Consider the following 27891-nt stretch of genomic DNA (forward strand, 5'->3'; position numbering starts at 1 on the left):
AGTGTTGTAGTCTTACTCCAGGTCTGTACTGAATGATAAGTCCATGGATGAATAATAGTCTATTCTTCTAAAGGCAAGTCTAGAGACAGACAGTAGCGGACAGTACAGAACACCAGTCTTGGGGACAACTGTCTTTATTATTTGTTTATACAATCTAGGAATTATAAGATTTAAACTAATGATCATTTTCTGACTTGTGCAAGTCTATGGGGAATGCAACGCTTGGCTTTGTCCTCTGACACTGACATCTATTTATAGCACATACAGCGAGGACTATCGGTCACGCGTCACCGGAGGCTCACCAGCAGCTCTCACGCCAGGGGAGTTGACAAAGTATAACCATAACACATCAAGCCTGCACCACGTGGTGTTGGTCGTATGGAATATACTCTGCGTCGGAGGCTTTATATAGATCTTCCCCAAAAGCCATACAACAAATAGAACACGCTGGTAGAACACACATTACAGGTACCGTCAGCTTAATTTTTTTCACCTTTTAGGTACAAGAACAGCTCCTTTCGTTTAACATAGAAATGTCGATAGTACAGATAACATGCACACTGCCACTAACCTATTGAGTACTGCATGCAACCTACATAATACATTTGATACCTGACATGAATATGAATTCTGGTTGTGCAAGCGGCTGGGCCAGGACTCTGTATAACTCTGTATCCCAAGACGCTCCCATGTGGTAAGGTAAGCAAAGCCCTTTTTATGTCTTCAACGTTTTCTTGCGAAAGCTGAGTGGTTTATGTATGAAGTTATCAAATCGAGGCGGGTATACAACTACATGCATGAAGCACATCCAGGTCTTGATGGTCACAGGTCACTGCCTTGGTAGGACAGACGCAGTGACTGTGCGTACCATGACACTAAGCAGATGGAATGGGTCAAGGTTTTTTTATCTTAAGTACAATCTCTTTTATTTGGACTCATTTGTATCTGACAGCGTTTTAACGAGTGGCCGAGAATCGCCATATGTGTTACTGACAGACGGGATCATTGAAAAATAGAGGCTGCTGTTCAACTGTCAAACCATTACGGACCGTCTGTGCGGGTGTCTGTGTCTGTGTCTGTGTCTGCCTACATAGTATTGTTGGTTACTGGACGGCCCGGTTTGTGCATCAATATATCGGGTTTGTGGTTCGTCCCCAAATACTGCGAAGAGTTGACACTATGACCAGTGGTGCTCAACACAACATGCTTATATTCATCAGTTAAATCTCTCGTTATTTTCTTATGTTTTAAATTTATATATTGCTGTAGATCACTGTACAAAAGGATTAATATCCCCATTCGTAACAGGATGAACTGTAAATTGGGTTAACGTATCACGCCATCGTTAAATATCAGCCATGCTGTATGTCACTATTTGGGACTATAGATATTTCAGCTATCTGCTAATGTGTACTGTGTTGTCGGATTAACCGTCCATGTCTACGCTCCTCGAAGCGACTGACAATAGACGATGAACGGATGAGGGGATACGGAAGGGCTATGTGTGTTTGTTGTTTTGTTTTGTTTTTTTTTGTTTTGTTTTGGGTTTGCTTTTGTTTTTTGTTGTTGTTTTGGTTTTTGGTTTTTTGGGGGGAGGCTGTACACTAACAATTATTAACAAGGACATGCAAACAGAGGAGCATGCTATTTGAAAACAGGTTACATCATATCTAGGTCATATGTTTATATGGGGAATTGTTACACCCTCAATAGCAGGGATCTGGAAAATAAAAACCAGGGCGAAATAAACAGAGGAGGATTGTAATCCCCATCTTATACCCGTAGAAGCAATTTATAAATACAGAAATTTACAACAACACTGACTGCTGTGCAACCGCTGCTGAACCGGTGTTTCACTGTACAGCTCTGGGATGTATATAGAGGAGTACAACATGCGTTATGATGCTTGTCAGTTCTTGTTCTATGCACATCACGAATTGCACTGCCAATACACGTGATCGCTCGGTGTCTGGGATCTAAAGTGTATTGTGAACAACGCGTTGATGATGAAAATAGGTGATGATGAAAACAGTGTACTTGACTGGTAAGTACACGTTTCTTTACAAACACATGTACATAGTTGAATACCATATGGTATATGAACATACGAGGGGCGTTCAATAAGTTCTGCAACTTCAATATAAGTCGCAGAATATCTTTTGCACTTTTTTTTTCAGTATAATCTTAATTCACCTCAATACACTTATTCCATTTGTCCTTCAAGCTTTTAATACCACTTTTATAGAAATCCGCAGGTTGGCCCTCTAACCACGCCTCTGCGGCAGCCTTTATGTCCTCGTCATCCTGGAAGCGGCTTCCACGTAGGGCAGATTTCATTTGCCGGAACAGGAAATAGTCACTGGGGGCTAAGTCTGGGCTGTAGGGTGGTTGATTTAACTGTACAGCCCAGACTTTGCTATTTTGCTATTCTGTGCCGAGAGTAGAAGGTAGCAACCATTTGATTTTCACGGGGGTTTCACAGGAAAATAAGTTACATATGCCTCATATTGTGCAACTGTTATAAACATGTGAAAAAGGAAGACAACAGCTACAGAACACACTCAATACATTTAATAAGTAATGTAACGACTGGAAACTAAATGTAAATATGGAAAAAAACTAAAGTAGTCATCTTTGGGTCAGGTCCAGCTGACAGGTGTAAAGACAAAGTTAGTTTCGGTCATTTACATTTACCACGAAACGTTTGATACAATTGTTGTCCCTATTTTACTCTATGGTTCTGAAATATGGGGATTTCTTAACACCGAAATAATCGAAAGGGTACATCTAAAATTTGTATAAATAGATGCAGGTATAAGACGGTCCACGCCTAACTTCATGGTATATGGCGAACTCGGGCGCGAACCGCTCAGTATTAAAATTGCTAAAAGAATGGTAAGGTATTGGTGCAAGCGGGGTCATCCTTCACAACATGAAAATAACATCGCGTCTTTTATGCTAAAGTTTATGATAAATACCCATTTTGGCTTAATCATATCAAAAGTATATTTGATAATTGTGGTCTTACGTACATGTTTCATTGCCCTAAAGATTATTACAAACCGTACTTTTTATTTCAACTTGACAATACCCTCCGCCTTCGGTTTATCCAGTCATGGTGAAGTGGTGAGGTCAGCTCTTCAAAAGGGAATTACTACAAGTACCTTAAAGACCACCCATCATTTGAATATTACTTACTGCTGCCTCGAAATATTGCTCCAACTTTACTTTCTTTCTGTACATGTAAGCATAAATACCAATAGAGATGGGTAGATGGACAGGTACACCTCGTGAAGATCGCTTATGCACACTGTGTGATACAAGTGCACTTGGGGACGAATTTCACTACCTGTTCCGTTGTCAATCGCTGTTCAATAAACGAGGCATCTCGATTGATAAATAGTATGACGATAGCCCAAATATCTTTAAGTTTCCTAAAGTATTGAACACCAAACGCATATCTGTTATCAAGAAATTATCGAAGTTCATCGTATTCCTGAATAGTCATTTTAGTGGAAGATAGATCCATTGTGTTTATTCTACTTTACCAATTGCTAGATTATACTTGTCCGAGAAAATTAACAATACATTCAAAAATGTGAAATGATAGCCTACTAGGTTATTTACTGTTAAAGCATAACATATTTGTAAAACTATTTGTATCATCTGTAGAGTTCAATGTTTATCCGAAAAATATTCTCAACAACGTTACAGTTTATCCAAAAAGAATTAACTTAATCATTGTGTTTATGAACTTGTCATCTTGCTGTGTCATGTTATATATATAATTGACATGAATTGTATTGCTAATGTACCACCGCTGGTGGTCCCCTAGAGTGAACAAAGGTTGTTGTTAGTTGTTGTTGGACAACGGTTATGTTTTAAGCGAACTGTTAATCTCTGAGCTTCTCACGTGCGACCAATCAGTCTCTCAAAATATCCGCTCGCGGCTGTTGAAAGCGGCAATCAACAATTGAAGGCAATACATGAACTGGATTAGGTACGGTCACCTTGTACTTAATATACGTCCCATGGCGACATCACAGTTGAGCGACCCACAGAAGACAACAGTATAAAAAAAAGTGAAACAGTGAACCATACGGAACAACCCCCCCCCCACCCCCCCCACCCCCACCCGCACCCCCACCCGACTCCGATAACGAATTTGAGACTGAACCACCGAGCGAATCTGCACTTCTCACACCCTCCAGAAACCATTTGTGGGCTCTTTTAGAGCATCGAAACTGTTTGAAAACATTGATGACATGTTCAAAGCAAAATCACAGACTGACTGGCGGCTCTTGTGTCTGTATGTCAATAAACCTGTATCAACAATATATCCATGGCATGTAATTGTATACGCTATGTATTTTATGTCAAATGCATCCAATTTGTGTGGGAGAATAGTTACGCTATGGGAAACGTATGTTGCAAAGAAGTACCTAATCATTTATTATCAGGTCAGGATGAGCCAAGCTGGAAAAAAACGATGGCTTGACGGCCTTTTCTACAAGTTGTATAAATTTGGAATTTCTGGAAGACTATGGATAATCCTGTGTTTATCATACAACTCAGTGGAATCATGTGTTAGTTATGCTGGCCGAGTCACGCTCTTTATTTATGATTTACTGTATCAACTGATGGACTATGTCCATCGACTTAATCTTACATGGGGACAATGTCCCGGTATACTCCTTGCAGATGATACAACTTTATTAAGGAGTAGCCCCACGGACTTGCAGAAACTACTACATATCACTGAAACGTATGCTAATGGAGCCTTTACACAGGATGGCGACCTTTGTGCCTCCCGTGTGCGACGTTAAAATTTGCCAGGTCGTCGATGTAGGCTATAAGGAGGCAGAATGGTTGCCTAGGTCGATCCAAGGTGGTACTAGGGAGGTTCAGACATCGCAATGGACGCCATGGTCCCCGTGAATGTTCAAAACAGACGAGGTTGGTTGCTCAAAGGTGGCTCAAAGGAGGCAGAAGGGAGGCACAAGCATTCCCATTTTTGCAGAATGAAGGCACACTGGTCGCCCAATGGTCGCCAGGTAAAAGATGCGTTCTGCTGAAATATTGTCCCGTAAATCTGGGCGATGCTTCTGCCTACGTTGTGCCTTCTTTGGACGACCAACAGCGTGCATTGAACGATGACTATGGCGACCGCCGTGCCACCATTTGGCGACCACGGCAACCCTTAAGACACCATAGCAATGCTTTGGCCTCTTTTCTGCCTCCTTTGAGCTTCCTGTAGTGCCTCCTCAGCCTGCCTATACATAGAGGGCTAGTACCTGCAGTGTTTCAGTGTGGTTGCAGACGCTGAACAACTCGAGCAGTTACTGATGAACAACTGCTGGAGCAGTTACATAGAAACATGATTTTCTGGGTTTAGGCGACCATTGAGCGTCCTGGCCAGTTTTTGATCGCTCAAAGGTGGCACAAAGGTCGCAGCCCTGTGTAATGGGGCCTTTACAGATGGCAGTTAATATACAGGTAAGTAAGTAAAGTGCTGTATTATCATTTAAATGTGCAATAAAACTTACGCCGCCCTTAAACTTATATTTAGGTGAAATCAAGCTCCCAGTAAAGGATTCTGTTATATATGCAGGAGTAGTTATCTGTACAGGAAGATTATCCTTGAGCGTCAACCCTAGCTTGTGAGAAACTCAAAATTGATTAATATTAATCAGAACCTTGGCTTGGACTTTGGTGGTCCTAACCCAACTGCTGCTGTTCGTATATGGGACATGTTACAGATTGTCACAAAACATAAACTAGGCGATGAAATAGACAACTTTGTATTAATTCTCGTTTTGTTCAGAAGAAATCTTGGACCTCATTAGTTAAGCAAAGTGTACGCCACCACGATACATTAGCAGTAGAAAGGGAACTTCAAACCAGATTAGCACTGTCTAGATACATCGTTATCAGATCCGGTAGTGCACCGAGGTTCTGGAAACTTGCTACACTACACACGGATAACTTGGCTGACATTGCTAGGCTTGCATGCATAGGACCATCCTCTATACAGTCTAAAGAATGTCAGTGTGGCACAGTTGCTAATGATATTGTTAAACGTGCGTTTGTGTCATGTCAAATCAACCTCCACTAAAGAGACCCCCTGTTATAACAAATTGAATTACTATAACCTGCTACTGTTGATTTCCACTACCATTAATTTAGCTCTTGTGTTGTAATAACTATACACATACATATGCTGTAATCTTTATATTATGGAGGAAATAAAGAATATCTATCTATGATCAGCTCAGGATGAGCGAAGCTGAAAAAAAACGATATTTGTTGCGGGCAATTTCACTACAAGGCTTCTTATTCTGTACAGCTTCAACAAATATTTCTCAGATGGATCTTTGAATTCAAGAGTCTAGCTTGGTAGTGCTTCTCGGTACCGATTAGTAATAAGGATAAATACCATAAAAAGATCTAAGGAAATATTGCGCATTAAGATATTTGAAAACAAGGCCTCAAACGGTATTTGGGAGTATTTTTACCCTTTTAGTACAATTGGTGTTTTCCCCCTTTTTTTGACGAGCTTGACTAAAGGGGATATATCATGGGTGCTAGGACCCAGAAAGCAGCAATAATCCTATTCTTACATCAAAACTCTGAAGTGATGAATACTATTTCTCTGTATGATTTCTAAATGAAATACAATATACATATATTGTGTTGGTGCCTGGACCTTAGACCATTCCTTATCTGAATATAAAGTCCAAGACAATGCAGTTATTTCTGTACCAATATTGTGCACTTTGGGGACTTAGTAACAAATAACAAACGTTCAGATGTTTGAAGCTACGAGTGTAGCTTTAAGGTGTGACACCTCGGTAACCCGACAACTTACTATTGTCTGGGCCCTAGCTGTTAGCTGTATCTATGTGTCTGGCTTGGCCTGGCGACATTACACCGATTCTCTGCACGGTGAACTTCAAAGATCCAGCTTGAGTGACAATGCAATTTGGAATACATGTTTACTGCGCCCATACATAAAGACGTTTTGGGAAGACACATTTAGTAAATAATATACTGGCTTTGGTCAAACATACCTGACTGCTCTTTTATTATGTCCCATTTGAGACATCCAGGCAAAAGTCCATTTACTTACATACACGTTTATATGACCCAATGAGATATATATAATCTTTATCTACAAAATGGCAAATAATTTGGCACCTGCTTATTTCTGCAACCTAGTCCCAGACCAGGTTAACGCTCGCAGTGATCACAGCCTCCTCAGACCTCCAAACAATAAGATGTAAGACAGAACACTACGCAGGCTCCTTTATACGTAACTCTACAAAGTTATGGAATAATCTATCAGAAGAAATTACATCTACTGGCTCATACTCAAATTTTCGAGATATATTATCATGCAAGAACAATAACAAACAGTTCTTTACCTACAGATTTTGGAACCAGATTCTGTCAAATTATTCACTGCCGCCTCGGACTCGGCTATTGTGACCTAAACGGACATACATTCGACAGATTCATAACTGACAGCCCAGATTGTTCCCGAGGTCACCACTATAAAGACCCGCTAAACTACTACTTCTTTGTTGCAATAATGATCCAATTAGAAGCAAATCATTATATTACATATAATAATATGATATTAAGAAAGTACGTTACGGATGTGAAGGCCTATCATCTGAAGCAAATCAAGAAATTCTTGTATTTGTCCGTACTTTCATCACAAATTCTGGTAGATTTAAACTTAAATAATACACCAAACCCTCACATATAATATATGTGTATCTTGTGTACATTCTGTAGTACTTAATATTACGTATAACCCCATCATTCTCACTATCAAAACCGGATACTGCTGATCATGCTTGATAACTGACCACCAAGGTATTTTTTGTGCAAATATTATGTATACACCTTGACTATCTTTGTTATCCGATTTCTATATAGGAATAGGTATTCCAATAAACGCTGTCTTTTTTACCGATCTCAATTTTCAGTTGAAATAAAAATATATTTAAACCAGATATATTGTACATGGTGTCCATCTTGTAGGTGCCTCTGAGGCCGTGTCTGTATGGCTACAGGGTCTGCATGATGATGGTTGTAGTCGGATCTCTGTGGGACACATAAGTGTACATGCTTGGTCTTGTCTATTTGCAAATGTGCCAGGTCAATGACTTAGCCTTGTAGTGTATCGTAAAGATAAGTTGACGCCAAATATGCACTGTGTAAGTATTTAGAGTAAAGATTATGCACATGAGCCCGAAAGCTGAACACTACCGGGGACCATCTCAGCAACATACCAAAACGCTAAACTCCAACAGCACTTATTATGGCTTGCTGTGACTCGATATTTGCATTTTGAATGTAGATTGAAAATAGGCTGACTGTATAGCGTCATGCCACGTTCTTCCTTGACTACCAAATGATAGTTCAACATCAGCGCCATGTCCAGCTGCATTCTCCTTATATTTCAAACGGAAACAAGAACGGTGTTCTCGTGATCGAACTATCGACGAATGAAAGGTCGTAGTTCACAGCAACCAGCCCGGGTGGTAAGAAATTGGAGTTACTTCCTTTAGTGCGTCTTCTGCTGGCCTGGCTTCCTTGTGACAATGTGTTCCAAACAAGGTGGGAATGTAATTGCATTCACCTGCAAATAGAAACAATTTAATGTTTTGGTATATGATAATCATATGGCAATTTTCATACCACACCTCATATAAAACCGAGACCCCCAGATCAGCCCATACTTCTATGCATTTTATATCAGCCTTGATATTGATATCCCGTATGTAAGTAGAGTTCTATTCTTTTCATACACATCCCGGTTCGCCCCGATTGTGTTTCTAGGTTTGTCAGCACCATACCCGTGCTCGTGGGTTTCACTGAACTGGTAAACGTCTGAGACCTGCATCACTTCGGGCTTCCTCCCACATTAAACTGTCACGCCGTGATATAACTGGAATAATGTTAAAAGCGGCGTTAAACCCAACTCACTCTCTCATTTCACACACACTTACTTATGACTCAAACTGCGTCTATCTTTCAAAGCTTATCTTAAATATAATCTGGGCATATAAAATTAAATTTAGGACGATCCTGGTAGCATTACTATGTGTACCCTATATTTTCAGTGACCAGTGAGTTGCCTTCCAATCACGTTGACCAGTTGTCGAGTTGCAGTCGTCATCGCGGGGATATTCACATTTGAAGGATTTATTCTTGGAAGCTTGTCATCCGATGTGCGGATTCTCTTCATCGCCTATGGTCTTCTTATAGGTGAGTTGATATGTTGTAGGCCAGGAGACACTGTAGTGCATTTGGGATGCAGAGTTGCGTCCTTTAGGCGTGCCACAAACCATTTGACGACTCAAGGTTTTGTTTGAATATATGAAGGGGGAAAGCCCGAAGAACCGTCTGAATGCACGAAATACCAGAAAGAATAGAACAAACATCGAGAGACCTCATATTGAAACGATACAGTAGTCCCTATATAAAACGAATCTTATGACACAGCGCGAGAGGCAGATCTCGTGCAGCGTGGAGACAACTGAACTCAGTGCCATGTAAGATTGAACACCCTTTCATCACCTGCCCCGGTGGTTCAGTGGGAAGACAGTGGGTTACAATAATATACATGAGCAAAATGTTTATCCAAATGTTTTCCGATAGGGGTCGTATAATATCATAAGATGTGAGACAACGGTATTCTTACTAGTTTGAAGATCTGCTAAAATGTTATGTGCAAAATATCAATAGATCTCGCATATAATGATTGCTTCCTGAAATACAACGGAAATAGAGAGTTTGAGTATGGTACATGCATAGAAAAGAAAGTATTGAAAGAAGATTACTTTTGTAGACATTGGTCCCGTCTTGACGAAAATGGACGAAAACACACGCCCGGATACTTGGCGTCATATGATCGTCGCGGCTTCCTTCTCCACACTGTTGTTTTGCTCCTCCACGATGTATTCTAACGGCGTGTTTCTCGTGGCCTTCAAGGACACCGGCCTTTATGACGTCACCACGCTGTCCTGGCTGATGGCTTTTTCCAACACGATGCACGCTGTTGGTGGTACGAGTCCATTTAACACCAATCAGATTGGTGTGTTTGTTTGTTGTCTAAGGCGGCACTCAGCAATATTCCAGCGGTCTCTAATATCTCTAAATAATCAGACAATCTAGTGATTGATATCATGAGCATCGATCCTCGCTATCCTTACTTATATATGTTCTATGTAAACTTAATGTAAGTGGGCGAGTTAATATAAGCGCTAAAGGGAAAGAGTCGTCGCAGTACCCTATAAAAAGTTACTTATTTTTTTTATAACATTCGATCATACATCTATGCATTTAATATCAGCCTTGATATTGATATCCCGTATGTAAGTAGAGTTCTATTCATTTCATACACACTTGCTAATGACTCAAACTGCGTCTATCTTTCAAAGTTTATCTTACATATAATCTGGGCATATACAATGACGTTCAGGACGATCCTGGTAGCGTTACAAGGTGTACCCTATATTTTCAGGACCAGTGAGTAGCCTTCTCATTACGTTGACCAGTTGTCGAGCTGCAGTCGTCATCGCAGGGATATTCACATTTGTAGGCTTTATTCTTGGAAGCTTGTCATCCGATGTGCGGATTCTCTTCATCGCCTATGGTCTTCTTATAGGTGAGTTGATATGTTGTAGGCCAGGAGACACTGTAGTGCATTTGGGATGCAGAGTTGCGTCCTTTAGGCGTGCCACAAACCATTTGATGTTGAAACACGACTCAAGGTTTTGTTTGAATATATGAAAGGGGAAAGCCCGACGAACGGTCTCAATGCAAGATAAAAACAAGCGGAAACAAGAACGATGTTCTCGTGATCGAAATATGAACGAATCAAAGGTTATGGTTCACAACGATCAAATGCCTCGACTGACTAATTAAATACATGTTTGCACTATGTAAATATCGGAAAATGGGCACCGCTGTGTTTTAACCCTTTAATGTTAATCAACGTTTGCATTTACCTATCAATGATAGGAGGCATTTTGCATGGGTTATAGAGCCAACATAGGGTTGTGATAACCAGACCCATGTGACACCCTTGCCGGGTCGATATGGTTTGCCAGTGCATTTCAAATGGACGAACCATATCAGTCTGGGTGGTAAGAAATTGGCAGTTTTCCTTTCATACCCTATATCAACCCCAGTCACCCAGATCAAACAGAGACTTTTTGTATTTTGGACACTACGCACACGCATGGACATTATTTATGATACATTTTCCTATATTACAATCACCAACACCTAAGTTTACACTGAATATAGCATATGGATACGATATAATCAACACCTAACCCCAACACCTCAAAACTGACGAACACAACAGTCAAACTGCTTTTCCCCCGGCTGTGTTGATTACGTTCCACGGGACGTTGCGTGTGTGAATAGTGGAATAAACGTTCCAAAATTGAAACAATAAAAAACACTAACAACACACCATAATCATTACTGAGTCATCTAACTTACAAGTGGTAACTCGATGCCAGTTTCCAGATGTTTATTGATTCTACGAAAATGTTGCCGAGAGTTTGACTTTCTGTTGGAATTGTCAGTCAAACTAAAATTAGAGTATACTCGAATCTGATTGGTTGGTTAACCTTACAGTATGATTCCAGCTATCGTGTCTCGGAACGCTAGGCGATTTCCGATACGATGTCTACATGGCTGCCATTGCAGCCATTTTGAAAATGTCTTTTCTGCATATATCATTTTGAAATTTGAATTTAACCAAGATACGTACTCACCCACACACCGTGTTTTTGCACTTTGAAGCCAAGGTATAACCATGATGATAAGGACAGTTACAAGGTTGCAAATAATGCCAGTGTCAATATTCCAAAAATACATATTTTCTCACTCAATGCAATAAGTTCAATTTACAGTAGTTCTTTTTCTTGTGTCAAACCTTTCATTATTTCTCCGAAAAGGTTTACAAACATATTAGTCTAGTTATTAGTGATGCCTATTGTTTTCAGAGAAATCAAAATTATTATTTATTTCCAATGCCAAGGAAGTCGGGTATATATATGTAGATGAATACGTTAACATACGGAATTTTACGTCAACCCCGCCTAATTCGCAACAAAGCATAATCAAAGGAGTACTTTTCTTCACAGGCATGTTCTTCTCATAAAACATACGTGGACATTTTCAATTTGTTTTGAAGTAACAATCCCCCAGAATTCACACTCACATAACAAGATGGGTTCACCATTACATCCAAAATATATAATTTGCATTGTATAGAGAAGTTTCACATGCGGCTTTTCAAAATATTTATGCTTTAGTGGCCTATTGACAAAGATTTGAAATACATACCTTATGGGAGATTTTTTTATCCAAAATTATACCACGATATTTTCATTCATCAGCATATTGTAGGGGGATGTTATTAAAGACTAGATGTTTTCCCTCTTATTAGATAACATTCCCTCAAGTTTTAGAATAATCTTCAAAAGTTGTTATTGCTCGATGGAGATTTAAGCTAGGTTTGGCTAATAAGACAGTGTCATCGGCTTACAATAGAAAAAAAGTGAAACAGCGTTTGTTGGGAGTAATTAGGTATTCATGTAAAAGTAATATGCCTACATCGGAACCTTGAATAGAATGCCCGAACTAAGCCTACTGTCAGAAAGAACTGTATTTTGGACATGAAAATTCAGTGTGAAAACTATGCAAGTGAGTAGGCTAATGCTATTAAGATAATGGTTCTTTAGAAAATACACCTCTATAGGGTCAACATGAGTATTCACTAATATTTCTTACTATGTATGCAGGCATCGGCCGTGGGACCTCCTTTGCTACCACAAATGTAAACATTGGCTACTGGTTTCGAGAGGATAGCAGCATAGCCTGTGGGTTGACGACAGCCGGAGTTGGAGTGGGAATGTTGATTCATCCTCGTCTAGTCCAGGCCTTTATTGACTGGTATGGTATACATGGAGCACAGTTAATGATGGGAGCCGTCTCATTTCATACTTGTATATGTGGTCTTCTTCTACGACCTTCTTCCTTTGAAAAAGGGAGGCATAATAGAAGTGCGGAAGAAACACCTTCACAGGTATCTGTTCCCTGTGCGGAGAGGATGACTGATGCCATTGCACAGATGAAGCCAATATGGACAAATGGCCCATTTTTATTGTTCATGACTGGAGTGTGTTTATTCAATACGTCATTCCTTGTGATAAGTACGTTCATCCCTGATTACTTCAACCTTAGAGGATCCACACACCAGGAATCAGCCATGGCAGCGTCTATTATTGGATGTGGAGGTCTTTTATCGCGTGTTTTGGCCGGTGTTATGACAAACGACCCCAACATCGGCACAATGCTTCTGTTGTCAAGTAATTGTGGAATTTCCGGCATTCTAACATTACTCCTGCCATTACTAGCCGGTTCAGAGGCGGGGAGATACATATATTCCTTTTGTATCGGTACATACCTCACCTGTATCTATGTCGTCTTGGGTCCTACTACTCTCCAGAAAGTTGGTCTGCAACATCTAGCGTATGGATTCGGATTCATGTTTCTAAATACTGGTATTGGGAACCTGATTGGCCCCCCGATTGCAGGTAATAAAACACTCATAAGTATTGTTACAGCGGAAACCACTTCAATACGTCACTTACACACCGGCAGGAAGTCGAACGGCGATTCTTAATTGTAAACGAAGTCGTTTTTGAGGCAGCGGCTGTAGCCGACGCAACGACTAACCGTTGATTGACCATGTCGAACAGGTTTTGTAGGCAGAGGCATTACGTGGTGCAAGGCCAGTGACCCATGCACGTGGACATATGTCAGATCCGGCGACGTAAGGAGGTGTTAGTGGACTTTAATGATTACGCCGAATTTTTTCCTGAATATATTAATGACACAGGAGATAGAATATGGGTGCACTTTTGAAACATATTGAAACAATTAGGCATTTTAGATCAATGGCGTCTTACAGAAACCTATTGAAGTGGTTTCCACTGTGGCAATACCTCGAACGCCATGGAGCTTTTGTCCCCAACAACCTTAAGAAATTGTGATACGACACATAACAAAACCAAACTTGTGTTTAAAAATTGTGCTGTGGACTTTCAAATAAAAAAATCAATAGCAGTATTAAGGTAACCAACTTAAATACATTCTAGTTTGTTTATATCTTCGTATGGCTGAATTAGAGAGTTTAGTAAAAAAAGTTTACCCCTTGGCATTATATTTACTAGATCATTATCATGGTTTCGGCATACAATCTAAAGAAATGCTGCTATATACGCTAAATGTGTTTTGGTGTAATTTTGTCTTCCTACAAGCTAACCACTTCCCTCATAAGTTAAACTTCAAAATATCCTATACTAAAATAACAAAATCTGATTTGATTTGGAGTGTGGGAGTGTGAAGATATTGGAAAGTATTGAAATGTTTGCCTGTAAAAGGTTTAACATTAAAGCTTCAGTCATGTACTTGAGATAATGTAACAGATATACCATGTGTATGTGTGCAGTCAAACGTGTCATCATAATGATGATGTACTGAGGAAGAAAATACATGTCTTACATCCTGTGTTTAAGAAAATGTTATATTCTTCTAGGTTTGGGTTTTACTGAAGGAAAGATAAATTGTGTTTCGAATGTCTGACATAGTGTATTCTGTATGGAATTTGGCTATATTCAGGAGCAGCCATACTTTAAAGTTCCGCAGCAATATAATGTACACGTGTCTCTTTAAAAATAACTTTGTCTTAGAATTTTGCTTAAAATGTATCTCTACTGCTACATTAAGGACCGCTCTTGTTTCTGTGTCTTTTTTATAATTTGCTTGAATCCTTCGTAAAAGTTATTCAGAATGTAACTATTCTTCAACCCTTACGTAACCTATTTTCGACGTCCGATTTTATCGCGATATACTTTGAGAACACGTGCATCGTCGGAGGACACAAGAGATGTAAGCAACTTTGTATCAAACATGGAAATCCGGAAGGTAAGCACAATTTGACAACAAAGAAAACAATGTAGTAGTATAGGTAATGATGGTTCTGCCGCAACTCCACTGGAGTCGGATTTATATACCTATACCACCACTACAGAGGGAATTTTTTTATGTGAAAATGACTATGCGATTCAACGATAGTCATGAGATTACGTTAAACTGGCTCTAGCTCACCAATACCTGGTCGGTCATCTGTAGTGTTGGTCGTCTGGCACCGTTGCTGGAGCCTGTATATGGTCCTTACGTGGATTTGAAATGTATTGGCTACTTGCCGGGCGGTTTGTCCAGCTTGCAATCGTCCAAGGGCTTGGTGTCGCTGATTTCTTGTTAATCTTGGCATGTGGTAGCAATTCAATAACGAATGAATCTTATCCGATCTGGGTGGCTTTTAGAGGGCAAGAAATGGGGGAACGTATGTGCATTTCAATTTGCACGGAACTCACCGTTGTCGTTGCCATGGTGCGTTTGGGCGATCGGTTTTATTGTCATCTGCTTTTTATTTATCATCAAATTTCATTTTTCCGGACAAGGTAATGTCAAATTTTAGAAACTTTGACAAAAATTACCCAGATATTTAAATGACAACCTTTCATGCAAGGTTACTTGGGGTGACGTTTCTTTTGCGGTTCAGTATATAATATGCCACACAACTTATCAGCTTTCCGACGATCGGGTATATTTCCTCTTAACCCAGACGTCATCACCGATTTTCCATGACTCACTCCTTAAGACCAGTCATCATCCGTAACTACAGAATACAGCAGCTCGTAAGTTTTTGGAGAAACGTGGTGAAACTGTTTCTGAAGATGTCCATGTGGCCATGGTTCGAAAGTCTGTCAGGAAGATTGTTAGCGTAGAAACTCATCACTGATGATTATGTCACTGCTTGAAACGTACAGGTTAACAACATACGGAGGCAAGGAAAAACCACAAAGGGTGGTATGAAAGGGTAAGGGAAATCTAAAAGATCCCATTTTCCTGTTGAATCATTTTCCGAAAAGTGTTACAGGCAACGGTAAAAACGTTCCCGTGGTGCGCCGGCATGTTGATCTCTTTTGTCCCACGGCCAGCCAATCCTACATTCCAAGGGGTGATTGTCAATACTGATATCTAGTCAACCATTGATGTAGCCATCAGTCAATACTGACAGCTAGTCACCCATTGACGGTAGCCATAAGTCAATATTGATAACTAGTCACTCATTAATGGTAGCCATCAGTCAATACTGACAGCTAGTCACCCATTGAAGGTAGCTATCAGTCAAAACTGACAGCAAGTCACCCATTGAAGGTAGCCATCAGTCATTACTGACAGCTAGTCACTCATTAATGGTAGCCATCAGTTAATAGTGACAGCTAGTCACCCATTGAAGGTAGTCATCAGTCAATACTGATATCTAGTCACTCATTGAAGGTAGCCATCAGTCAAAACTGACAGCTAGTCACTCATTGAAGGTAGCTATCAGTTAATAGTGACAGCTAGTCACCCATTGAAGGTAGCCATCAGTCAATACTGACAGCTAGTCACCCATTGAAAGTAGCCATCAGTCAATACTGACAGCTAGTCACCCATTGAAGGTAGCCATCAGTCAATACTGACAGCTAGTCACCCATTGAAGGTAGCCATCAGTCAAAACTGATATCTATTCACTCATTGAAGGTAGTCATCCGTCAATACTGACAGCTAGTCACTCATTGAAGGTAGCCATCAGTCAATACTGACAGCTAGTCACTCATTGAAGGTAGCCATCAGTCAAAACTGACAGCTAGGCACCCCTTTGAAGGTAGCCATCAGTCAATACTGACAGCTAGTCACCCATTGAAGGTAGCCATCAGTCAAAACTGATAGTCAGTCTCCTATTATTTTGATCATATTACACTGCACAGATTATTGATTATCAGCTTAATATAAATAATTCGAAAATTATATGTAACATTGCGGAAATGTTCAGTGTTAGAAAGTTCACCGATCAGCTGAAAACAGTTTGTACAGAGGTAACAGATTCGTGTTTCTAGCATGTTTTCAGTTTTGTTCGTGACTTGGAAGGTTTGTTATCGTTATCATCCATCTATTTGCGTTAAGTCGCGAGCTAAGACCGTGACTATATGATCGCAACATCCCTGAGGTAACACCCACCCTTTGGAAGTGGACATATGTTATTTTTATATCACCGTCGAAAATTAGTCACTCGCTGAATGCATAAACTTAGGCGAGCCCTTACCGCGACTGTCGCGAGTGAATGGCAGTAATTTATTGGTAACTTACATTAGGGAAAACAGTAACCGAGCTTCACATAATAATATTTATTCTGACATTAAATAATGCATCTTTCAACACATACTCATGACATCTCCTTGACTTCGTGATTCACAACTTGCACGTGGATGTTCATGTGCGACGTTCAATTGCGTGTTTGTTGGGAACATGATACTCACATAGGTGTTTTAATGTGAACAGGATACAATTATTATTTAGCTATCGGGTGCTCATAAAATCACCTTTGCTTCACCGTAAATATCGCTTACGCAATACCACGGTTTGTTGAAAATCAGCGCCTAAGCGCCATGGGTAAGCCGCAAACAGGAATGGAGCCAGACAATGGAGCGAAGTTGCCAGACAATTTAATGTTTATCGAAACACATTATCATCTCTTTGGGACGTTATCTACAGCAACTAGACAACCATATTCAACTAGACGACCACATTCAACTAGACAACCATATTCAACTAGACAACCATATTCAACTAAACAACCATATTCAACTAGACAACCATATTCGGTTGGTACGGAATCGATACCAAACTGCCACATAAGCAGCTCCTGGGTTGAGCTCAATTAGTGGTAGAACCGTACACAATGGGTTGAGCACAACATCCGACCTGACGTCCAGCGATCACGTCACCGTCAGGAACGCCTAGCTTGCTGTAGACAGCATATGAGGTTCAGGAGACAAGACTTGGACAGTATACTGTTCACTTCTGGACAGCTGTGATGGTCGTGCAAAGGTCTACAGGTGTTGCGTTACTCAACATTATGGTAATAGTGATAGTGAGTATGGTTTTACGCAGCTTTTAGCAATTTTCCAGTAATATCACGGCGGGGGACACCACATGGACTTCACACATTGTACCCATGTCGGGAATTGAACCCGGGTCTTCGGCGTGACGAGCGAACACTTTAACCACTAGGCTACCCGACCGCCCCACTTCCAGTAAAGAAAAGCACACCCAAGTATATATCGCATGGTGAAAGTGGAAGAAAACGCTTATATATTGATGTGTACTCTAAAATTATCACCTACTAGGCAAATCTTTTTAATGGAAAACCAACAATGTAGTTCTACAAAGTTATTTTGTGAAAAATATTAATGATAAACCAGAAAATAAGTGGTTCAATTGTATTAAAAATATTCTCTTCCAGACATGTAATAACTACATTTGCTCATCTCATGCAATAGAAAAAACAAATTTCTTGAAATTGAAAATACAAAATTGTCTTGAAAACCAATTTATTCAAATCGGGAGATCTGACATAGACTCCTCATCTAAGGGTACATTCTATTGAAAATGAATTTTATTTACAAAGTCTGGCCATGACATAATACTTGATTTTCGTACAATTCAGACTTTCAAACAACCGACTACCAGCTGATCTTAGTCGATGACACCATATACCTCTGTTCGAGAGAAAACGTTTCTTATGCCAGACTAATGATATTTTGGGATGAGTATCACTATATATTTGTTTGCGAATACCTTTTAGATATAACAAAGAAATCATTGCCATCATATTATATAAAGAGGCCTTCTGTGTTCAATATGATAAATTTATTTTAAAGTGAAAATACACTTTCTAGTTTTTGCTGTCAAATAATCAATGTTTAAGTAATATGTAATCTGCCCCGATATACCTGTATATTGATCTCTGATAACTACCTTATTGCGCTATGCTATGTAGCCTTGAGTGGATAAAGTTCTGTTATGTCAGATTGTTGATGGACGTGTAATGGTGTGGGTTGGCATCACTACTCATGGGACAGCACAACACTTCCTTGTTAATGGCAGTTTGAATGGGACGACATTGTTAGAGATCATGTTCTATCTTTGTGCAAATACAGGAACGTAACTTCACGTTGCAACAGCTTTACATACGTTGCACATATTGGAACAGATGTTTTGAGGCAGCATAACATTGCTGTACTGTCATGGCCGGTGTCACGAAATATATTCGCCCCCAGAATAAAATCTCCCCCCGGCGAATTTATACCGGTACAGTTCCGCCCCTCTCGAAATAAACTCTCCCCCACCCTACGAAATAAAATCTCTCCCCCCTCCCCCCCCCCCTCTCTCCCCCCCCCCCCCCCCAGAATATTTCCTCCCCCGGTCGTTTTATAAATACTTGCCTTGCAGTTCAATAGTTGATGTTATTTTGGGTCAGGTAATGTTGTAATCTATTTTTAGCCATTGATTCCATTACTTTGCATAAGTTTGAAGTTAGGGATATCGGTCTATATGAGTTAGCTTGATTAGCTGGTTTATTAGGATTAGGGTTTGGTATGACTAGGGCCTGTTTCCAGGGAGTAGGAACCTGTTCGTTTAGGTAGATGAGATTGTATAGTTTGAGTAGTGCCTGGAGTAGTTTTAGCGGGAGATTTTTAATTATTTGGTAAGAAGTTAGGTCAAATCCTGGGGCTGTGTCCTTTTTCCTTTTTTGGATTACGTAGAGGAGCTCCTCCATTGTGAAGGGTTGGTTTATTTCTAGATTGTTATTGTTTGGTTCTTTTGTGGGTTTGTTTTTTGTTTTAAGTTTATTTTTGGCTGAAGTTGGTGTTACTTCTAACGGCTGAAAAGTGGTTGGCGAGATTATTTGCTTTTTGGGCGGGGTTGGTTGAGTTGTTAATGTTTTTTTTATGTCGTTTTAAGCCTCTAATGGCGTGGATTTTGCGCCAGACCGTTCTGGCATCTGTACGGTTATTTATACCTTTGCAGAATTATTTCCAGTCTCTACTTTTGGCTAGTTGGACTAGTTTTTTAACCTGGTGGTTTAGTTCGTGGGCTATGTTTAGATGTTTGTAGTCGCGTTTTGCTTTATTGAAGGCTGATTTACGTTTTCGTCTAGTCTGTTCTATTTCCTCATTCCACCATGGTACGGTCGGTTTGCCTAGCCTGTCTTAGATTTTCTGAAGGGGATGGAGGTTTTGGCTGCGTTTATTATATAGTCTGTTAGGTTTCTACAATAGGTTTCTGGATCATTATTTTCTATTTCGTTTAAGTTAGCTTCGTTGCAGATATCTTGGACATGAATTAGTAAAGGTTAATTTGGGATGTCCAACACGTTAATTAATGTCAAAACACTGTCATTTCCAGCCCAGGATATCACACCCCTACACGCTAAGGTCGGTGAGAAACATTCTCATCAAAGAAAACACACAGTCAAGACTGTAGATTCCCGTCGTTTAGCTACAAATCCTGTGATGTATTAAAGGTTGAAGAATTTTGAAATGAACTGTCCGAAAGTTTATATCTAAAATTTTGGAATTGGATACAGTGATAAAGTCTTATATCAATATGTAGACTCATAAATATTGGTTTTATGTTTTAACGGAGATATGATGTTTTCTTATGAAATATCGCGTATTAGTGTAATTTGCATGTAATTTGTACCGTTCTAAACCATGTGAATGTTGTAATATCAGTCAATCGGGTGGGAAAACAGCCAAATCCTCGCTCTATAAAGGGGTATGTCAATCATTTTGCAAGTTTAAATGGCCCCTGATACTGAATTATTATCATTTTCATATCGTAGCCTGTATTAATGAATACATTTTAGATCTAAAATCAGAGTATAATGGACAGCCTGAGCTGGAGGCGCGCGTATATATATTGACAGTTTTTACGTAGTTAAGGTTAAAACCGAATGTTTGCGAGGATTAAAAAGATTTCTGAATTCTGTTACAACAGTAACCGTACATGTATTTGTTACATTAAGTCATTTCATTCAAATTTGTTTGGTATGATTATGTCTTATAAATATTTTAGGATGGAAGGTACAGTTACCAAACAAAATATGCTGAAATATCAATTGATTATGACCATATTTCATAATCTATTTTTTAAAGTAAACCTCCTTACATTAAAGATAACTATTTAAAAAATATAGTACTTAAAGACATTGCAACAAACCGAATAATCAGGGGGGAGACTTTATAATGAGGGGGGCGCGAAACATATCCGCCCGGGGGAGATTTTATTTCAGAACAGATTCTCCGGGGGAGAATCTGTACCGGTATAAAATCTCCGGGAGGAGAATTTGTACGGGGGAGAGTTTATACCGGGACACCGGCAGTGTCACAGAACATGTCTGGGATTAGATAGAGTGACACCTTCAACAGGACCAGAACCAGCCGGCATCGCTAGCTTAGTTGGACCAATCTTTGACATTTTGAATCATGTGGTGTTTATAATTCGCGACCGCTGCCTCGTCTGTATTAATGCAAACGGTGGTCACACCCGCAACTCACATTGTTTATTGAGCTGTTAAACCACTCTTCCTTCAGGACTGTCGCTCTGTCTCCCTTCACCAGGTGTAGGTTTTGTTTTCATTATCAAACATTGATCAGACGAATGACCACATGTTATGTTATTATTTATTTATAATAGAACATTTACATCACTTTAAATGAAGCACAGTCACATTTTCCCGCTTATATATATATACTCACACGCAAAAGAAACGCAAATCGAGTATGCAGTATACATGTTATTTATTTTCAACAGTAAAGACAAGAAATACTAATAGGGCAAGATTGACAAAAATTTGACTGAAGACAGTTTAATGGATTAAAAGGCCGATGACATAATTCATTTTTTCAAATGTTAAGGGCTTACACAGTTTCGGGTCAACACCCAAAACGTCTGTCAGTACCTGGTGTGACCACCATTAGCATTGATCACTGCCACACATCTGTACAATGAGTGGATCAGACGATTTGTGAAGGCCCTAGGGATCCTCCAAAGCAGCTGTGCGTAGTTCATCGGCAGTTGTAGGGACTGGGCGCACATTGTGCAGACGCCTTTGAACCTCATCCCACAAGTGCTCAGTGGGGTTCAGATCAGGGCTGAGGGCTGGCTACGGTAGGACATGGATGCTGGGTTGTTGCAGATAGACCATGGTAGCTCTGGCATCATGGGGACGAGCGTTGTCCTGCTGGAAAATGTGTTGTTGATGCTGTGCAAAAGATGGAACAACGTGGGGTCTGATCACTTGGTCGATATACTGCTGAGCAGTGACGCCGTGCCCCCGACCTTGACCAACATTCAGAAAGCACATGGGTCCAAATCTCGCATTAAGTCCAATCCCTGCCCATATCATGACACCAGGTCCACCCAATGGATCCCTTTCCACAACGTTTCTGTCAGCGAAACGATCACCTCGGCGCCGCCAAATTCTGACTCTTCCGTCTGCATGGGAGACACACAAGCGACTTTCTTCAAAGCGACTTTCTTCAGAGAAGATGACACGCCTCCACTCACGATGACGCTAATTGCGATGACCCTGTGCCCACTGCAGTCGTGCTTGTCCATGCCGTGGTTAGAGAACAGGACAACGTGCTGGTCAGCGACATCTCAGGTTGTTGGAACTGAGACGTCGGATCACAGTATCCCGGCTAATGTGTCGGTTATGTGTTCCTATGGTCTGTCGTGCACTTTCACTTGCAGTTAGGAACGGATGTCGCTGGTGTTGACGGGTAATCTGACGATCTTGTCGAGGTGTGGTGACCCTAGGACGACCGCTCCGAGGAAGGTCATCTGTGGTCTGTATAGCATTGTATCGATGCAGGAGACTATAAATTGTGGTTGTGTTAACGTTGAAATGACGGGCAACATGTTGGACAGACTCTCCAGCTTTCAAACGTCCGATAGCCTGGTTTCTCTGAATTTGAGTTAGGCGTGGCATTGTTGACCAAGGAGTGGTAGGTCCAAGAATCGGCCACAGTTTTATACCCATTACAGATCGTGACGATTCGTGCATTTTCGATTTCGCGAGAAATGGGTGCATGATACCAACATATTCATTGAAATGGTGCGTTTTGGCGATTCGTTTTTTATGTTGCGTTTTTACTCGGGGCTTCCAAAATGCAACCAAAAATATTGATAACACCATCAGGCTTCACTACATGCTACAACTCGTATCAATTTATGGTTCCGTGTTTGTTACCTTTTTGCTTGAAACCACTTGCGTTTCTTTTGCGTGTGAGTATATAATTTCAGCAGCATACGACATAGTTTTAAAGGCATGCGAAAACAGATATTTGATGCTCGTGGACTTAGCGCAAGTCAGCAACATGTCTTATATGGAAAAAATGGAGAAACTAAAGTATAATTGATCGCTTACTTTATAATAATATTCAGGCCACATACTCCTATTCATGTACAGATAATCTTGATTACAGTAGGAATGTCTTCCTCTTCTTTCAGCATACATTCGGTATCGGACAAATTCTTACTACGCTTTGTTTGTGTTCACAGGTGAGTGGAAGTGATTAAGTCACCATTGTTATGGTAATCATTACAATCTATATTGCTAGACTGGCTCTATTATTGCAATCGTGGGGGTAAAAGCGACGTTGTATCAAACTCACTGCTACCATTATGTCGTGAAGATATCAGGACTTCATTTAATATGATGCCAGGCTTCAATGGGTACGTCGTTCTCGAGGCTCAGTGGATTGCTGGAAGAACATGTACACTTAAGAGTGCTTTTGCACTTAAGAGAAGGGGATGTTGGTCTAATCTAAGACAGAGAGCTCTGAATTTATGGACAGTTAAGAAAATGGAGTTTTGACTTTTTAGACAGTTTATACAGGAAGATGTGAATTTCTCGACAGTTAAGCCAGGGAGCTGTTAGTATTTCTAGACAGTTAAGAAAAGGGAGTTCTGTTTTCCTAGACCGTTAAGACATGGAGCTATGATTTTATAGACAGTTAAGACATGGAGCTATGAATTCAAGACAGTAAGGAAAAGGAAGCTATGAATTCTGGGCCTTAAAGAAAAGGGAGTTCTGAATTCTGGGCCTTAAAGAAAAGGGAGTTCTGAATTCTAGGCAGTAAAGAAAAGGGAGTTCTGAATTTCTAGACAGTTAAGAGGAGTTGCTCAGAATTTCTAGACAGTTAAGAGACGAAGGTCTTATCATAGTCAGTTTACTAATATTTCTTTCACGGATAACTACATGCCTCTTCAAAGGTGCACTTCTCATAAAAAAACCCATAACTATCAGAATTGCCAAAGTTGTCATCAGTGTATTATCATTGTGTGAATGAAACTTGTAATACATGGGTGGCTCGATCAATCGTTCAGATAATTTCCTGTGATGTGTTTCAGCGTGTCTTCTCCTGGCAGCAAGTTGCTGTGGGTTTCTGTCAGAAATCGTAACGAATAATGATGTGAAGGATGCCATCCCAGCACAAGACACTCTCTTGAGGATCGACCCAATTGAACAGATAAGAATGTCAGAGTCTGCCGAAACAGATCCATGGATGTTTTCAGCATCAGACGCCCAACATGAGCAGTCACTCCCTGTTGTGTGACCTGTGTGCTGTTGACACTACAATGTTATTACACTGCAATCAGAGATCATGAATACATTTACAGTAACAATTTAGACATCTGTTCATTCCACTGTGTTACAGGTATCCGACTAGTTCGGATATTTGACAAAGTGCTTCGTGAAGAGTTAGAATCCAACTGTCGGTGTGACAGGATTTAATCACTCCTCTTAAATTTCACTGCATTAGGATAGAATCCCTCTAGAGTGACCTGATCCAAGAAATTACACAGTCTTGAATACATTTATCCTGGGATCAAATCATTCCCCTCCCAAATCAAATGTTAATCGCCCAGGAATCCATGTCAGTGATTCCCGATGGTTATTTCTGGCTCGATCGCCGAATGACCAGGGCGACGCCATATTTGTTTATAAATTAGTCCCTACTTGACCTTTGATGTATGTATGTATGTATGTATGTATGTATGTGAGATGAGGTGAGGTGAGGTGAAATTGGGTTCAACGTCACGTCCAAGATTATTGCACGTTTGTGTGTGTGTGGCTGCTTGTACTAGTCCGGAATGATGCCGATTTATGGTGCTCGCCCACTGAGAAGCCATGCCGCAGTTTAGCATGAATACCCCACTCAGACACAGCATACTGACTCCGAGCCGACCAGTCCTTGTTTTAGCCCCTTAATGCCGAGCGCCAGATAGGGTAACAACAAGTACCATCTTTAATCGTCTTTTGGTATGACGCGGCCAGGGATCGAACCCCGCACCTTCCGCTCTCCATGCGGACGCTCTATCACTAGACCACGGAGGCGGTAGTATGTATGTATGTATGTATGTATGTATGTATGTATGTATGTATGTAAAAGAATAGTCCCCACTCACCAACAAGTCACAGTACATAGCCATATATATTTCCTTATTCTAGCATGGTTGTGTACTTGTCGGTGAGTACATATTGTAAATAATAATAATAATAATAATAATAATTTTAAAAAATAATATAATGCAGCATAAATATTTTTACATTAAGTTTTTAATGAATACATATATGACCAAATGTCATGTGCATCGATTCATAATATGATCATATATTTCGTCTGTTTCCGTTCACCATTTTAAACTCTAACGAGGGCTTGTAATCGCACCTAACACCTATTGCTCTAAATAAATCGACAATAACATCCTTATATGCTTCACTGCTTTGTTTTTTCAAACATCACAAAGGTCGATCGAGTGATAACGAACCGAAAATCGGGCGTTCCATTTCTATTCGCCTTCAGTCCCGATCGCTTACTGTAAAGCTGGGTTTAGTGCACGTTGCCTACACTATGAAAAATGCACCCCTTACATTTATTGTGAACTAATCCAAAGTATTTCGCATGTTATTAGTACTTTACCCTGTTGACAAACCTGTGGGTTGCTTTGAAACATGTGGTTATTTATATATTTCCTCTCAACACCCAGTAGATGAAAGGGGAACTCGATGCGTTTTCATAAGTTATTAATCCTTTGTAGAATGAAAATAGTTAAATGTGTTCATAGTCAAACTATTGTTATCTCAATCCCACGAGAAGTTAGTGATCAAGCCAGTTATGGAAAATATTGAACAATAATGAGAGGAACTCCAAACTTAGCAAGAAATTAAAATATATATTTGATATTTTGTTTTGATAAGTTAAGAGGTTTTTAAAAGAAATAGGCAAGCTATTGTTATCCATCTCTCCTTAGCACCCAGTGTTACAACCCTTAATGTAAAAAATGTGTGTTTACATATATGCAACCGGAGAAATCGTCCTAGTGTGACAACAAAGATAGACAAAATGGGATAGAGATTTTGCTGTATCTTGTATTGAGCAAACCGGAAGAGTACCCAGCTGTTTCTATCATTGTACTTGGATTTGTTTGATTATTTGTTTGTTGTTTAACACCACACTCAACAATATTCCAGCTATATCAATAAATCCAGCTGTAAATAATCGTGTCTGGACCAGACAATCCAGTGGACGACATTATGAGCGAGTCTGACCACCCGATCCCGTTAGTTGCCTCTTACGACAAGCATAATCAACTTTTTTCTGCAAAAATGCAAGAATGGGTTGCTGAAGATCTATTCTACCCCGGATCTTCACGGGCCCATTGTACATAACAGTAGAACCGGTGTGACGCGGGACTATTTGGAGAACGATGTTATTCACCATGTTGAAAATAATGTTTACTAAGTAGAGTTTTTTTACACAATTTGAGATGGAAAGATATTCATGTGATAAATTACTAAATAGCTTTGAAAAATCTCTTTTGGAAATGTGTTCAAATTTGAACTTTCATATTGTGAATTGGAACTCATTATCAAATCGGTAACTGTACATTTATTGGGCATTTAGTGAGTGAGTGAGTGAGTGAGTGAATAGGGTTTAACTCCGCTTTTAACAGTATTCCAGTTATATCACGGCGTGTCAGCTTAATGTGGGAGGAAAGCCCGAAGTGATGCAGGCCTCAGACGTTTACCACTTCGATGAAACCCACGAGCACCGGTATGGTGCTGACAGACCTAGCAACATAATCGGGCCCAAGGGACGCAACACCAATACTTTTATACGGGGCTGAAATTTGGATTTCAATGACATAGAACAGATGTTCTATTCAGTCGCTCGCTGTTTTGAAATATGTCAAATGTTGGCTGTCTCTTTACAATATGCTCGTCTACCCCCAAAAATGTTATAATATGTTGCGGTTGTATGTGGAATACATTGTCGCGTAGTCGCATTGTCGCCCTTGCTTAAACAAGCAAAAAGTATCAAAATTAGCCAAGGCGCGACATTGCAACTATGCGACAACGCGACATTCTTGCCATTTGTCGCATTGTTGTGCTGTCGCATTGTAAGATGTCCGAAAGGCTTATGTGACGTATTGCCATTCGTCTTTGTACGGCGTGCGTCATCCATCATGCGAAATCTATTCACACTACGATTTCCGTGGTGTGAAGTTCCATGGTGAGCTTATGTTAGTTCCCACAGAAGATCGAATGGTCGGTTCCTAATTATAACTGACATTAAATACTCAACACGCCGTATGTCTAATGTTCTTTTTCGCTACTTTCAATCAACAATGGTCTTACTACAGGATATGCTAAACTGCTATAGAAAAGGTTTAGACTTCATATCCAAAAAAACAACAACTTTAAGTGGTTATATTTGACTCGGCATGATACTTGCGGAAACCTACGGGGTTTTTTTTAACGAACATCATTGCATTTGAATTCCTTTTGTTCGTAATAGCATATGATTCTGGTGTATGGTTAAC

General features: G+C 40.1%; 1 protein-coding gene across 1 annotated transcript; it reads left to right on the forward strand.

Moving 5' to 3' along the window:
• The first annotated feature begins 347 nt into the window (after positions 1-347).
• On the forward strand, positions 348-25907 carry LOC139463323 (monocarboxylate transporter 13-like). Its single transcript, XM_071244575.1, has 7 exons — positions 348-468; positions 9135-9279; positions 9863-10078; positions 10538-10681; positions 12837-13631; positions 23512-23562; positions 24415-25907. Exons 3-7 carry the CDS (start codon positions 9886-9888, stop codon positions 24618-24620), a joined length of 1389 nt encoding a protein of 462 aa, XP_071100676.1. The 5' UTR covers positions 348-468; positions 9135-9279; positions 9863-9885; the 3' UTR covers positions 24621-25907.
• The last annotated feature ends 1984 nt before the right edge of the window (positions 25908-27891 follow it).

The sequence above is a fragment of the Haliotis cracherodii genome, unplaced genomic scaffold (assembly GCF_022045235.1).
Source record: "Haliotis cracherodii isolate W230 unplaced genomic scaffold, xgHalCrac1.p SCAF_16, whole genome shotgun sequence".
In the NCBI taxonomy this organism is placed as follows: domain Eukaryota; kingdom Metazoa; phylum Mollusca; class Gastropoda; order Lepetellida; family Haliotidae; genus Haliotis; species Haliotis cracherodii.

What these genes read in the sequence shown, in the direction of transcription:
- LOC139463323 (XM_071244575.1), top strand. Translation starts at nt 9,886, where the DNA reads ATGGACGAAAACACACGCCCGGATACTTGGCGTCATATGATCGTCGCG. An exon ending in CACGATGCACGCTGTTGGTG is followed by an intron (nt 10,079 to 10,537) that starts GTACGAGTCCAT and finishes CTATATTTTCAG; the next exon opens with GACCAGTGAGTAGCCTTCTC. An exon ending in CGCTTTGTTTGTGTTCACAG is followed by an intron (nt 23,563 to 24,414) that starts GTGAGTGGAAGT and finishes GATGTGTTTCAG; the next exon opens with CGTGTCTTCTCCTGGCAGCA.